The 14,273-nt window shown below is 43.2% G+C and overlaps 1 protein-coding gene across 1 annotated transcript in view; it reads right to left on the minus strand.

Moving 5' to 3' along the window:
* Positions 1–14,273, minus strand: part of NTNG1 (netrin G1) — a 342,247-nt gene that overhangs the window by 124,798 nt on the left and 203,176 nt on the right. Inside the window, exon 3 of the mRNA XM_040408751.1 lies at positions 12,182–12,354. Coding sequence (XP_040264685.1) covers positions 12,182–12,354 — 173 coding nt within the window. The remainder of the gene's footprint in view (positions 1–12,181; positions 12,355–14,273) is intronic.

The raw sequence follows: 14,273 nt of genomic DNA on the forward strand, positions 1-14,273 counted from the left end.
GACTTGAGTCTAATGTCTGAGACCCATACCCAGGCCGTGGTAAATGACCTGACATGTCGGTACAGCTGCAAGCAGGAAGATGATTCCTTGTTCTCCATATAGTCCCTATATCTGATAAAGAAAAGACTAGCTGTCTTCGCAGACTCACCGAGGAAGGCTGCAGAGGGGTCAAGGGAGGAGACCCCGAAAGAAATGAGTGAGCTGAAGGGTCTACGGCCTGATATCCAGTTGAAGAGCAAAGGCACCAAAGAAAAACAGAAAACTGCGGTAGACACCGATAAAGTGCTTGAAGGGACTCTGGGTGGAGCCCCCACAGGGTCTCAAAAAAAGAATGGTAATACTCCTATATCTGCTGCCGCAGAACCCAGCGAGGAGCAGTTGCGCCAGGAGGCCCAAGAGCGGGGCGCTTCCAACAAACTGGTGCGAAAAATGAAGAAAAAAAACAGAAAAAGTTTGACCGGACTCGGGCTGAAGAGAAATACATCTTGGCCCGATATGCCGAAGAACATAACAAAGCGAAGGCGGTTGCTCGGGAAAAAGAGACCAAGGCCCTCTCCTTGGCTAGAGCCCTTGAAGAAGCGCAAGAGGAGCAAGATGAGTTTGAAATGCTGAACAAGCAACTCAGAGCAGAGATGGAGGATCTTATGAGCTCAAAGGATGATGTCGTGAAGAATGTCTATGAGTTGAAGTCTAAGCCAGAGCCTGTTAAGAAGGGATCTGGAGATGGTGGCGCTGCAGTGCTGACCGAGGCAGAGAAGACAGAAGATCTTTCTGCTGAACCCGTGGATGGGGATGATGTAGATGCAGAGTCCAAGAGACTCACGGCAGTGGGTAGCCAGGACCTGGTCCCGAAAGACTTCTCCTCTGCCTGCAAAGCCGTCCAAGTAGCCAGCAGCCTGCTGGGGAAGGAATACGAGGAGTTGGACGACCAGTATGCGGATCCTGTCTACTACTGTGGGTTGGCTCTCCTGAATTCTTCCCGAATGGAGAACCGTGTCCGAAGTGAGCCTCTGGAGAAAATGCCAGAAGTCTACGAGTCCGGTGAAGTCCCTGTTGTCCCTGGTACCTCCTACATCGATGAGAAAGAGGAAAAGGATTTAAGAGGGCAAGTATATGATGCTGGGTCCAAGAAAACCAAGGCTGAAGAAGTTAAGGCCATGAAGTCCTTAGGTGCAGCAGTGACCGAAGGAGTGTCTACCAAAGCGGAAGAACCCACTAAAGAAGCCGAGGTCTCTGAAACTGCTGCCAAAGTGGGAGAAACCACTGCTGGAAAGAAGGAAGAAGTGAGCCGGAGGCACGTAAAAGAAGCGAGCAGGGATAAGCCTGCTCTGCTGAAGGAGCCCCTTAAGGCAAAGGAGAAAGGGTCGGGACACGACCATGACTGGGAACAGTTCGGTCAAGAGCTGCAGCAGTCTAAGAAAGGACATGAGGAGCGTGTGCAGAAGCCAGAAAATCTAAAAAGAGAGCCTGCCGGTTGTATAAAAATATCTTCTGAGAGAAGTTCCAGAAACCGAATGGCAAATGTGGAGAGGAACAGAAAAAAGAAAAGAGAGAGACCACGGGTGCGAAAGCACATCACCCTCGCTCGTGAAAGAGAGTACCTGCTTATGAGATGGTCAAGAAAATCCCATAGGTCTTATCAGCTCTGTAATAAACTCATAAGGGTGACAAACCAAGCGCTGTTGTCCTGGGTCTGGCAGAATAAGGGGAAGACTGTAGGCCAGGTCAATGCATGTTCAAAAGCATCTGGATTTGATGCTAGTGTTCACCCCTACGGGCTTGAACAAAGGGGGATGGGGGGTATGTGAGACAGTGACAGAAGATTCATGGCAGGAGTTTCTGTGTCTTCCCTGTCAGTCATCAGGTCTGAGACAGCCCAGCCCAGACTGTCAGTCAAAGAGAGAGAATCTTGGTGCAACAGAGGCCTGCTGGAGGCTCTGGAAGGGTGGTCTCAGCCGGGCTGGCTGAGGGGGCCACGGGGCTAGGTGTTAGCCTGATCTTTGGCAGACTCCGCGAGGTCTGGCAATGGATGGTCGCTAGGCCAGAGTCAGGCGGACTTCTGGGCCACAATCCCCCAAAGGTACTGGACTTTGTTACAGCCTGGAAGTGCTGGAGTATTGGCTAAGAAAGCCGTATGTTGGTACCGTGTGTGAATGGTGCTATAAGTGAGGTAGGGTTATGCTATGTTTAGGTAGAGCCCAGACGGGCAGGTTTTTATTTTGTACTGTTTTATTGCTGCTGTTGCTGTGGCGAAGCTAATTGTGAGAATGACCCCCGAAATAGAGCTGATCCCTTACAATATCCACAATAACCTGAACAACTCATTGAACATGTTATTCAGTGTGAAATATGTACAATGTAAACAATAAAAGTGCAATGTGAAAATAGTTTTTTCTATATTTCTAATGCAAAAAAATTTACCTAAATTACAAAGTAATTTATATGTATTCTCCAACAGCATAAGACTAGGCCTTATACAGCTATGTCAATGAAAAAAAAAACATATTTTAGCTGCTTAAACACAGGGAAAAACGGAAAAAAAAATAGCTGGTCATGAAGGGGCTTGCAGTCAACACAGAGAGATAAAATCTAAATACTGTAGTTAGGGAAAGATATTATCTGCTAGTATAACAGTAGATGTAGAATTTAGGATGACAGCTTTATTGTTCACTTCATAAGATAAAATTAGATAAAATTGCCCACATGGGATGATGTTCAAGCAGATTGTCAGGAAGCAGCATTCCTTCCCTACAATCTGCTGATCGCTAGCGGAGTAGACTGCTGCATTTATATGCAGCGGTCTCCTCCAATGGCATCGCTCCTCTCCATACTGACTCGTTGTTTCCTGGCAGCAGATTGATTTTACACAGCACAATCTGCAGTCGGGAAACAAGGATTTTTGGAGTACATCGGGTAATCGTTGGTGCATTTACACCGCCCGATCATCGCTAATGACCATTACTATGAACTCTTGTGAGCAATGATCTGTTCAATTCTCGACCCGTGTAAAGGGCTCTAAAGTCAGTCATCCCCTTTAATCTCTGGCCAGAGTAAATTGTCTGAATGAGAAAGTCATGTGAGGCTGTTTGCTGCGCTAAAAATCCAAAGGAGGAAGTTAAAGAGCCAGGACAGGAAGTAGAATACATTTGTGAAAAAAATGAGAGAAAAAAATTTACATAGAAAATTTGCATATAATAAAGTTAACAAATGATGAAAAAAATATGACGGTAGTGTCCCTTTAAAGGAGAGATCATAGTTTTGGTCTTAGCCTAAACTGCCACATAAAAGAAAGAGGGGAACATATATTACAGCATGTTGCTGTAAAGGGTTGGAATAGCATTATATGACACTTAGGCTACAGCCACACTGGGCAATCATGGGGCATTCGGGACACGGCCGTGCTGTGGTCGCGTACCGCTCAGCCAATTAGACTACACTGCCTCTTATTTAACTATTGAAGACCACGCTGTATACTGTAGCCGATCTGAATTGTTAATGGCCGCGCTGTAATGAAGGTGTGAAAGGGAAATACAGTGTGGTGTCCATTAGTTAAATAAGAGAGAACTGCGGCCACATGGTACTTGGCTGCAGCACGGCGTCATCCCAAATATCCCTATGACCGCACCGTGTGGTTGTCCCCTAAAGTGAGTGTACACTAATAATGGACATTGTGAGTGGCTCTTGGTGTCACAAGGTCATCCTAACACCTAACATGAAATCATGTTCAGAAGTGACATATTACTGGCACTTAAAACTTATCTTTTTTCCATTACACCTTGATCCAAAGTCAGGACAGTATGACAGGTCCTTGTTATTGCAATTAGCAATGCAGAATTGGATATCACTGCCATACATGGCATCAAGATCATCCATAAATACTGAGCCTGTGAATTTAGAATGCTCTTGCTATGTCTCTGCGCATGCTTCAGTTCATATAGTCAGAATATTTGGAAATGCCCTCTTCAACAAATTTGTCCCTATGAGGTCTCCTGGACACATACAGTATTTAAAAATTGAAAAAGCCCATGAGGATAAGTCAGATGGAATAACTCTAAGCATCCCAGCATGTCTCTGTCCCCAACAATGGAAAACATCAGGACTAACGGGATGTTGCTGATTTTTATATTTATTTTATAATGTATTTATTTATTTATTGTTAATGATTTTTTTGGACTTCCTCTATGGTGTTCTCTTTTAATTCAGGAACATACAAAGGGAACATAGACATGTAGAAAGCATGCATTTACAAGATTTTAAAGGTTAGAAAAAAGTACATTTTCTTACACGTACCATCAAAGTAGTCTAATGAAAAACACTCAGAATGGTGCCACCACAGCATATAAACTGTGACCACACAGAGGGGGTGGGCGAGCCAAAAACCGCTCACCTTAAGACGTTGTACCATTCAGGCACAACGCTGACCAGACATGGTCAGCATGTAGTCTCAGGCTGCAGCCGAACTTAAAGCGGGGTACCAGGTAGGATCCACTGTCCCAATGAGTGCATCAGAGTAGAAGAAAAGCTGGTGCTGCTTGAGTATTTGGGAAACTGATTTATTGACTATAAGTAGCGGCAGGGGCAATATTCGAATTCGCGATATTTCGCGAATGTTTGGGCGTAAATTCGCCATATATTCGAGAATTCGCAAATTCATGATCTCCAGGCATTATTTTCTTGATTGCGAAAAATTTGCATAAAATTCGCATAAAATATTCACATAAAAATTTGCATGAACTGGTATTTTAAAAAAATCAAATATTTGCGATTACGAATATATTTTGCGATATTCTAAATATTCGCGAATTCTCAAAGTGCTGATATTCGCGATTAAAATTCTCAATTCGAATATTCGTGATCAACACTAATAAAAAGTAGTGTTGAGCGAATTGAAATTGACAAAGTGGACTTTGACCCAAATTTCAGGGAAAATTTGATTTCCTTGTGCCTTGTGGTAAGGAATCAATTTTCCTTAAAATGACTTTACAAAAAAAAAAATCATACTCACCTCACCGGCCAGCGTGATGACATCATCACGCACTGCCCAAGATTTTGTGGTAGATCTTCAATCAAGATGGCCGCGGCAGACTCTCCGAAAGCAAATGGATATGCTGAGTATTTAAATTTTTTTAACAGATTAGGCCCTGACAGCCCTCAACAGTTATCTCAGATGCCACGATCAGTGATGAGCATGGCATCTGAGGGGTTCTATGACGGTGGACGGCACCATTGCCATTTCCCGTCGTTGTGCTACTCACAAACAAATGCACTTTGTGACAAAGTAATGCGCCATAAAGTGAATTTCTTTGTGAAATTCGGCAAAGCAGCCAAATCAAGGTTTTGAGAACTTCGCTCATCTCTAATAATAAGCCTATGCATTCCAATGTGGGCATCACATCTTCAATCTGGCCACATTGAAACAAATAGCCTTATTATTGTCAATAAATCAGGTTCCACAATACTCAAGCAGCGCTGGCTTTTCTTCTCCTACTCTGATGAACCATTATAGTCTAGGTTGATGTCTCCGTGGAGATTTCAGCATACAGTGAATGAATGGAATCTGTTGGATCTAGGAATTCTGGTTTTCTGTCCCTATGCCAAAACAGAATACCTGAATTTGGCCGCAGATGTGCACTTAGCTTAATTTGAAACACACAGTAATATACTGTATCTTAAAGGGGTTGTGCCATGATTTAATATTGATGATCTATCCTCAGGACCAGCTGCTTGAAGCGTTTGTAGAGCTTGTGCAAGCTCTGCTTTCCCTTCAAGATTACCAGCGCATGGTTTCACATGTAGGGTCAGCACAGTGTAATTACAACTGCTTGTCTCATTCACTTGAATCTTGAGGATAGATCATCAATATTAAACCACTGTACGATGACTTTATGCCAACTGTCTCTATAAAACCGCTACAACCCTCAGTTACATGACACAGCATGTTGGCTGTCACTTCCCTTTGTCATCCGTTCTCTTTGTTGGTAATCTGTTCACATTGTCCACAAATTCAGTAAATATTAGAAAGATGGTTAATTTATCTACAGTTAGGCCCATATATATTTGGACAGAGACAACATTCTCTAATTTTTGTTCTGTACATTACTACAGTGGATTTTGAACAAAACAATTCAGATGCAGTTCAAGTTCAGACTTTCAGCTTAATTCAGTGAGTTGAACAAAATGATTGCATAAAATGTGAGGAACTAAAGCATTTTTTAAACTCAATCCCTTCATTTCAGAAATTGGACAAATTAAATAATTGTAAATAAAATGTTAATTTCTAATACTTGGTTGAAAACCCTTTGTTGGCAAAGACTGCCTGAAGTCTTGAACTCATGGACATCACCAGACGCTCTGTTTCCTCCTATTTAATCCTCTGCCAGGCCTTTACTGCAGAGGTTTTCAGCTGCTGTTGTTTGTGGGCCTTTCTGTCTGAAGTTTAGTCTTTAACAAGTGAAATGCATGCTCTATTGGGTTTAGATCAGGTGACTGACTTGGCCATTCAAGAATATTCCACTTCTTTGCTTTAATAAACTCCTGGGTTGCTTTGGCTTTATGTTTTGGGTCATTGTCCATCTGTATTATGAAACGCTGACTTGCTGCATTTGGCTGGATTTGAGCACACAGTATGGCTCTGAAAACCCCAGAATTCATCCGGCTGCTTCTGTCCTGTTTCACATCATCAATAAAACACTAGGGACCCAGTGCCACTGGCAGCCATGCATGCCCAACCCATTACACTGCGCCCGCCGTGTTTTACAGATGATGTGGTATGCTTTGGATTAGAGATGAGCAAATCGAAGTTGATGGAGTGGAATTCAATCCGAATTTCAGGAAAAATTCAATTCGCACCGAATCCAAATTTCCTCACGCTTCGTTGTAACGAATTAAATTTTTTCCTAAAACGGCTGCTGCACGTGTGAGGACATGGAGCAAGGAACTCTGGGAACACGGGATCACCCATAATGCCATGCATGCAGCCAATCAGCAGCCAGCCAGCCCTGTGATGTCACAGGCCTATAAATAGCCTCAGCCTTCTTGGATTCTGCCATTTTCCAGTGTGTTTAGTGCAGGTAAAGACATCAGCAGGCGCTAGGGACATTGCTAGGAAAGACTTCATTGTGCTAAAAAAACGATTTACAAGTTCAGGGAAAGATTATTCAAGGTGTAGGGAAAGGATAGGGATGAATCATTCAACAGCATTTATGCAGAACAGGGTTCAGTGGGGGAGGTTACAGCAGGGTAATAGGAACAATCCTATTACACCTTGCTGCACTGACTGGTGATGCAAATTGCCATTATACAGCTCTGTAATTTATTGGGGTGCAAATGCTGTTTAATACAGCCAGTAACAGGGTTTATTACAAGGAAATATTTCTACATCTTATTTGCCCTTGTGCGATGCAGTTATATGTTCTAAAGCATTTTTTGGCTTGTATTAGTGGGAAAAAAGGGCTTATTAGCCGTTGTGTGGTGAAGTGTGAAAATTATAGCCCTTTTTGTTGTGTATTAGTGGCAAAAGAAAAATATATTTGCAGTTCAGTGGTGCAGTTATCTGTTCTAAAGCCCTTTTTGTCGTGTATTAGTGCAAAAGAAAAATATATTTGCCGTTCAGCAGTGCAGTTATATGTTCTAAAGCCTTTTGTGGAGTGTATAAGTGGAAAAAAATAAGGGCCTATTTGCCATTCTGCAGTGCAGTTATATGTTCTAAAGCCCTTTTTGTCGTGTATTAGTGGCAAAAGAAAAATATATTTGCTGTTCAGCAGTGCAGTTATATGTTCTAAAGCCCTTTTTGGCGTGTAATAGTGGCAATAAAATATTTATATTTGCCGTTCTGCGGATATGTTCCAAAGCCTTTTTTGGTGTGTAATAAATTGGACGTTCAGCGGTGAAGTTCCATTGTACTACAGCCATTTACAGGGTGTATTAATAGGATAGACACGTATGTCCTATTAGCTGTTCTGCAGTGAATTGTGATTGCTATATATATTATTTTTTGGGTGTATTAATAGGAAAAAGAATACGGGAAAATTGATGGGGGATTGTAGACTTTCTTCTGTATGAACCAAATGATGTCAATTAGCCATTCATTGGTGAAATTTTTTTGTGAAACGGCCTTTATGGGGAAAATTGATGGGTGATTGTAGACTTTCTTCTGTATGAACCGAATTACATCGATTAGCCATTCAGTGGTGAAATTTGTTTGTGGTACAGCCTTTTTAGAAAAATTGGTCGGTAGCTGTAAATATGCCAAGGACAATATATGTCCTTTACGGCCCACTGGGTAAATGTGGTTCCTGCACAGCCACACCAGCCACACCAGCAGGTGACGCTGCTTACGCCTCCACGTTCTCACGCCGTTGATCTTGCATCAATGTCCGTCTCTACCTCCTCATCCTCCACCGTGTCCTTAGCCTCCACTGCAGGGACAATTCACAGTGCTCCTCCAGCATACCACATGTGCAGGGCACGGCAGTGTCACGCTGTTCTACACCTCGTTAGCCTTGGTGAACTGAGTCACACAGGGGAGAAACAGCTCCGTGTCCTTCATCAAGAAATCGAATCCTGGCTTTCTCCATGACAACTCAAAATCGAAACAATGGTGACCGACAACGGAAAGAACATGGTGTCGGCGTTGCATCAAGGAGGGCTGAGCCATGCGCCCTGCATGGCACACATGTTCAATCTGGTTGTCAAGCGGTTCCGGAAGTCTTCCACCCATCAGCAAGACATCCTAAAAATGGCCCAAAAACTTTGCATGCACTTCAACTACACGTACACCGCAAAGCACACCCTCCTTAAGCTGCAGCGGCAGAGCTGGCATCCCCCAACATAGGCTAATATGCGACATTTCCACCCGTTGGAATTCCACCCTCCATATGTTGGACCGACTATATGAACAGAGAAAGGCCATAAACGATTTCTTGATGATCCAAGCGGACAGGAGTACTCCCCTGTGTAACTTCGATGATAGCCTCAGCCAGTGGCAGCTCATGTGTGACACCTGCTATTTGCTCAGGCCCTTGCAGGAGGCCACATTATTTGTCAGTTGCCAGGACTACGGGATGAACAATGTCATTCCACTATTTAATTTTCCGGAACAGATGCTGGTAAATCTGGCTGGTCAGGGGACTGGAGACGTGGTGCCTAGATCTCTCGGCCACATGAGCCCTGTGGGGGTTGAACTGGAGGAGGAGGAGGACATTGGAGCACAAGCAATGTGTAGCGAAATGGGTGGTTTTTACACACAGGTGACAGGAGAGGAGAATCCGGAGCAGCCAGAGGAGCTACAGGGTGATGAGGAAGACGAGGCAGAGGACCCAGACACACCGTGGCAGTATGCAGTGGAGATGAGTCACTTGCACAAATAACCCGATGCATGCTCACTTGCTTGCATAGTGACAGTCGAATTGTCACCATTCGGCAGAGGGATGACTTCTGGCTCTCCACCTTGTTGGACCCTTGCTACCGGTCCAAAATGGGGGCCTTTTTTACACCTGCTGAGAGGGAGGACAAACTGAACTATTATAGACACATTCTATGTAGTCAGTTGGCCGCTGCCTATCTGCTCCATCAGCAGCAACTTGAGTCTATAGTCACTGATGAGATGCTTTCTTCACCCGCCTAGTGAAGAAACTACTCACCAGCAACAGCAGCTAGAACTGGAGCAGGACTTGAACCAGCAGGTGGTGGCATATTTGGACAGCACCCTGCCACCCCACATTGAAGATCCGCTGGACTACTGGGCAGCCAAACTAGATTTGTGGCCGCAACTAGCAGAGTTTGCCCTGGAAAAGCTGTCCTGCCCGGCCAATAGCATGGCATCAGAGTGGGTGTTTAGTGCAGCGGGGGCCATAGTTACCCCAAGAAGAACTTGCCTGTGGAGAGACTGACCTTTGCAAAGATGAATCAGGCATGGATCAGCCAGGATTACCACCCAACAATGCCTGATGCATCAGACTAGATCATCCATGGTGCCACACCAGCACTTTGACAAAAGAGACCGGTTTCTTCTGGCAACCTGCCTCAGCTACTATTCTGACCCTGCCACCCGCCTGATGCCACACATCTGATGCCAAGTGCTCCTTCTTTCACCCACCATCTTCAGCTGGTACTCGTAATGCCACCCACCTCCCCTTTCTGTCACCGGGTCACTCTGTGGTCTCCTGATGCTGCTGTCACCTCCACACTATGTCACCTTGCCACTCTGTGGTCTCCTGGTGCTGCTGCTTCCACCTACACACTGTCATTTTGCCAATATGTGGCCTTTTAATGCTGCTACTGCCACCTCCACACTGTCATTGTGCCACCCTGTGACCTCCTCCTGATGCTGCTGCCACCTCCACACTGCCATTGTGCTACTCTGTGGCCTCCTGATGCTGCCGTCACCTTTACACTCTGTCATTATGCCACTCTATGGCCTACTGATGCTGCCGCCACCTCCACACTGTCATTGTGCCACTCTGTGGTCTCCTCATGCTGCTTCCACCTCACCACTATGTCATAGGGCCACTCTGTGGACTTCTCATGCTGTTCCCACCCTCCCCACTTCATGACTGGGCCACTATTTTGTTTTTCGGCCTGGCTGACATCATTTTTTTGACCCTTCTTCTGATCTGTCAGAAGGAAGGAAAAATGAGACACACAATGGATCCTGTCTGTGTAGCAGCTATCAGGCCTGAATGGTCCCATCAGAATTGGCTTGTGATTTGGTAGCCAAAAGCAGGAGTGGGTACAAAACACAAATGACTTGCAAATATACCATTCACGTGTCATCTCTGTTTTGGATACACTCCTGTTTTTTTTTGTCATTAGTAATACTGATGGTTTACTGACCAAATGCTGACCGAGTGAAGGCGGATGCTCAACAGACAGGACCTGTTTTTTGGAGGTTATTGTTCTGACGGATCAGAGGAAGGGCAAAATAACCAGTGACATCAACACAAACTTACTGCTGACACCCTCTCCACTTTGTCGGGGGGCTCTACTTGTATAAGCGTTTAATAGAACAGGTTCTGTTGACATCTATGTGGAATCAGCTTATGATGGTGTAAAAGGAGTGCGCTTCTTCTTGGCGCTAACATCGACCTGTAAGGCTGAGTTCATACTTGAGTTATTTGGTCAGTTTGGCCCCGTGACTGCCCAAATAAGTGAAGTGTGCAGTGATTCTAGGAGCGACGCATGTCATCTGACTCACAGTATTATTTCATTACCACAGCAGACTCTCTATGCAAACTGGCCGAATCAAATTTTTCAGAAATTCGCTCATCTCTAATTTGGATCATGAGCTGTACCATGCCTTTGCCATACTTTTTTCTTTCCATCATTCTGGTAGAGGTTGATCTTGGTTTCATCTGTCCAAACAATGTTCTTCCTGAACTGTGCTGGTTTCAAGATTTTTTTTTGCAAAATCCAATCTAGCCTTCTTATTTTTGAGGCTTATGACTGGCTTGCACTGTGCAGTGTACCCTTTGTATTTACTTTCATGCAGTATTAGATTTGGATATTGATACGCCTGTATCTTGGAGAGTGTTGTTCACTTGGTTGGCTGTTATGAAGGAGTTTCTCTTCACCATGGTAATTATTCTGCGATCATCCACCACTTTTGTCTACCGTGAGCGTTCAGGTCTTTTTGCATTGTTGAGGTCACCAGTGCTTTCTTTTTTTCTCAGGATGTACCAAACTGTATATTTTGCCACTTCTAATAGTGTAGCAATTTCTCGGATGGGTTCTTCCTGTTTTCGCAGATGAAGGATGGCTTGTTTCACCTTCATGGAGAGCTTCTTTGACCACATGTTTACTTCTCAGCAAAATCTTCAAAATGCAAGCACCACACCTCAAATCAAATCCAGGGATTTGATGTGCTTCATTGAGAATGAAATATTGAAGGAATTGCCCACACCTGCCCATGAAACAGCCTTTGAGTCAATTGTCCAATTACTTTTGGTCCCTTTAAAAACAGGGTGCCACATGTAAAGGAGCTGAAACTCCTAAACCCTTCATCAAATTTTAATGTGGATACCCTCAAATGAAAGCTAAAGGTCTGGACCTTATGTCCATGTCCATTATATAACTATAACTTGAATATGTTTTAGTGAACAGGTAATAAAAACAAAAATTGGTTCAGTGAAATATATATGAACCTAACTGTATATCTACAGTAAGTAATGGAATATATACTCACAAATATTGGCAGTACCCTTGGGAATTGTAAGGTAGGAGCCGGGGCTCCATGCTTGTCCTTGATAGTTCTTCTTACACCGTTCACAGTCCTGTCCAGTGGTGTTGTGTTCACAATCACAGGCTAGACGGTGGTTTGTGAAGGTACAGCTGTTGGCATGTAGATTACATTTACACCTAAAAGACAAAACGGTATCTCTTAAAAATTTGAGAACATCTGAGCCACTGACAAAACATTTTTTGGTACAGCTGATACTGAAAACTTAAAGGTTATGGACACCTTTGGGTGCATTTTAAATTATTTAATTCCACTTACTTTGGCCTAAAACTCAATTTTTAAATGGTGTTTATTAAAATAAATTTCACCTGTTTGTCAACTTTCTGTTTCACTGCATACATAGACTGTTGCTTTTCCTTTTCAGTTAATCCTTCAGAGAACTGCTCTGATGGCTTGATCTGTAGCCCGTATATTTATTTTCCTAACAGCTCATAAGCACTCATTTAACCCCTTCCCGACCCTTGCTATACAGGTACGATGCAGCCGCCAGTGACTTTCCGTCCAAACATATTGCATGCTGATTGGGTAAGCATAGGAACTGTGCTTGCCTTAACACTGGCACGGGCCAACCACTGACATCGCTGAAAACTCTGGCTCGTTAAGACCTTTGATACAACAGTAAATTCTAACCACTACATCTAAGTAGTTGACAAAAAGGAAAAAATACAATAGAAAAAAAGATGAACAATAGACATATCAGGTACCAGGTTTCTGCAACAACCAGCTCTATAAAAATATCACATAAATAAAAAAAAATGCTGCCAGAACAGCCATTGGTCACTTTGCCTTACAAAAAGCATATCAAGTGATCAAAAGTTGCATTTACCCCAAAATGGTACCAATGAAAATTTTATTTCATCCTGCAAAAACAAACCCTCAGACAACACCATTGCACAAAAAAAAAAAAGAAATAGGATTTTCAGAAAATAGGAACACAAAAACAAAGATTTTTTCTTTTTAAAAATGCTTTTATTGTGTGGTGAACCCAAAAAAATTTACATATTTGGCATTTTTGCTTCTGTAACAACCGGCTCTATAAAAATATGATACGATCTACCATGTCAGAAAAATGGTCTCAGAACAGCCATTTTTTGGTCACCTCGCCATCCAGAAATCATAATATTAAGTGATCAAAAAGCCATATGTACCCCAAAATTGTACCAAATTGATAATGTCCCCTCATCTCACAAAAAGGAGCTTGCACACAAGACCATCGCAAGCGGAAAAAAAAGAGAAAATATGTCACCAGCTGGACACAACATATTCAGCATTGAAATATAATATCTGTGGAAAACCTGCAATTTTTCTTTTGCACCATCACCTTCTCATTAATTTCAGCACCCAGTAGAACTTGCCTATCAATTCAAGTAGTGTGGTGTGAGATGGCACCAGCTGGGCACAACAATTTTCAAAATTTTGCCTTAATTTCTGAAAAATACCTGTGGCTAATGCCACCCTTTGATACTTTGAGGGGTGAAGTTTCCAAAATGGGGGAGGGTCCATTTATTATTTTACCTTTACAGTTGTCAGCCCTAGATGCATAAGTCACTAGTGATGAGTGGCATAGGCAATATTTGTTTTCGTGATATTTCGCGAATTTTTCGCAAAATATTTGCAATAAATTCTCGAATTCTAGAATTCGTGATCTCCAGTCATTATTTTCACGATTGTGCAAATCGACACTAATGATGCGCATATTTTTTGCACAATACATGCAACTTCACATTTTATCAGGTCTGAGTAGATATTACTGATTGGTGCACAAGTATTGTGACATCACAGCACTATGTCTGTAGCATGTATGTATGAACAGCAGAGAAACAGTAATTCCTATCACATTACCTAACACCCTGCACTGGAACCTATCAGCTACACTATATCACTATCTAACCTACACTGACTATCTCCCACTAACTACCTGTATTATATATATACTGCATGCAGTACTTTTAGTCCGGCTGACTCTCGCCGTGCGCTGCCGTGCCACAGACGGAACTCCGCCCCCATTATAGTCAATGGGGACGGAGTGGCAGTCTGG

The sequence above is a fragment of the Bufo bufo genome, chromosome 9 (assembly GCF_905171765.1).
Source record: "Bufo bufo chromosome 9, aBufBuf1.1, whole genome shotgun sequence".
Taxonomy (NCBI): Eukaryota; Metazoa; Chordata; class Amphibia; order Anura; family Bufonidae; genus Bufo; species Bufo bufo.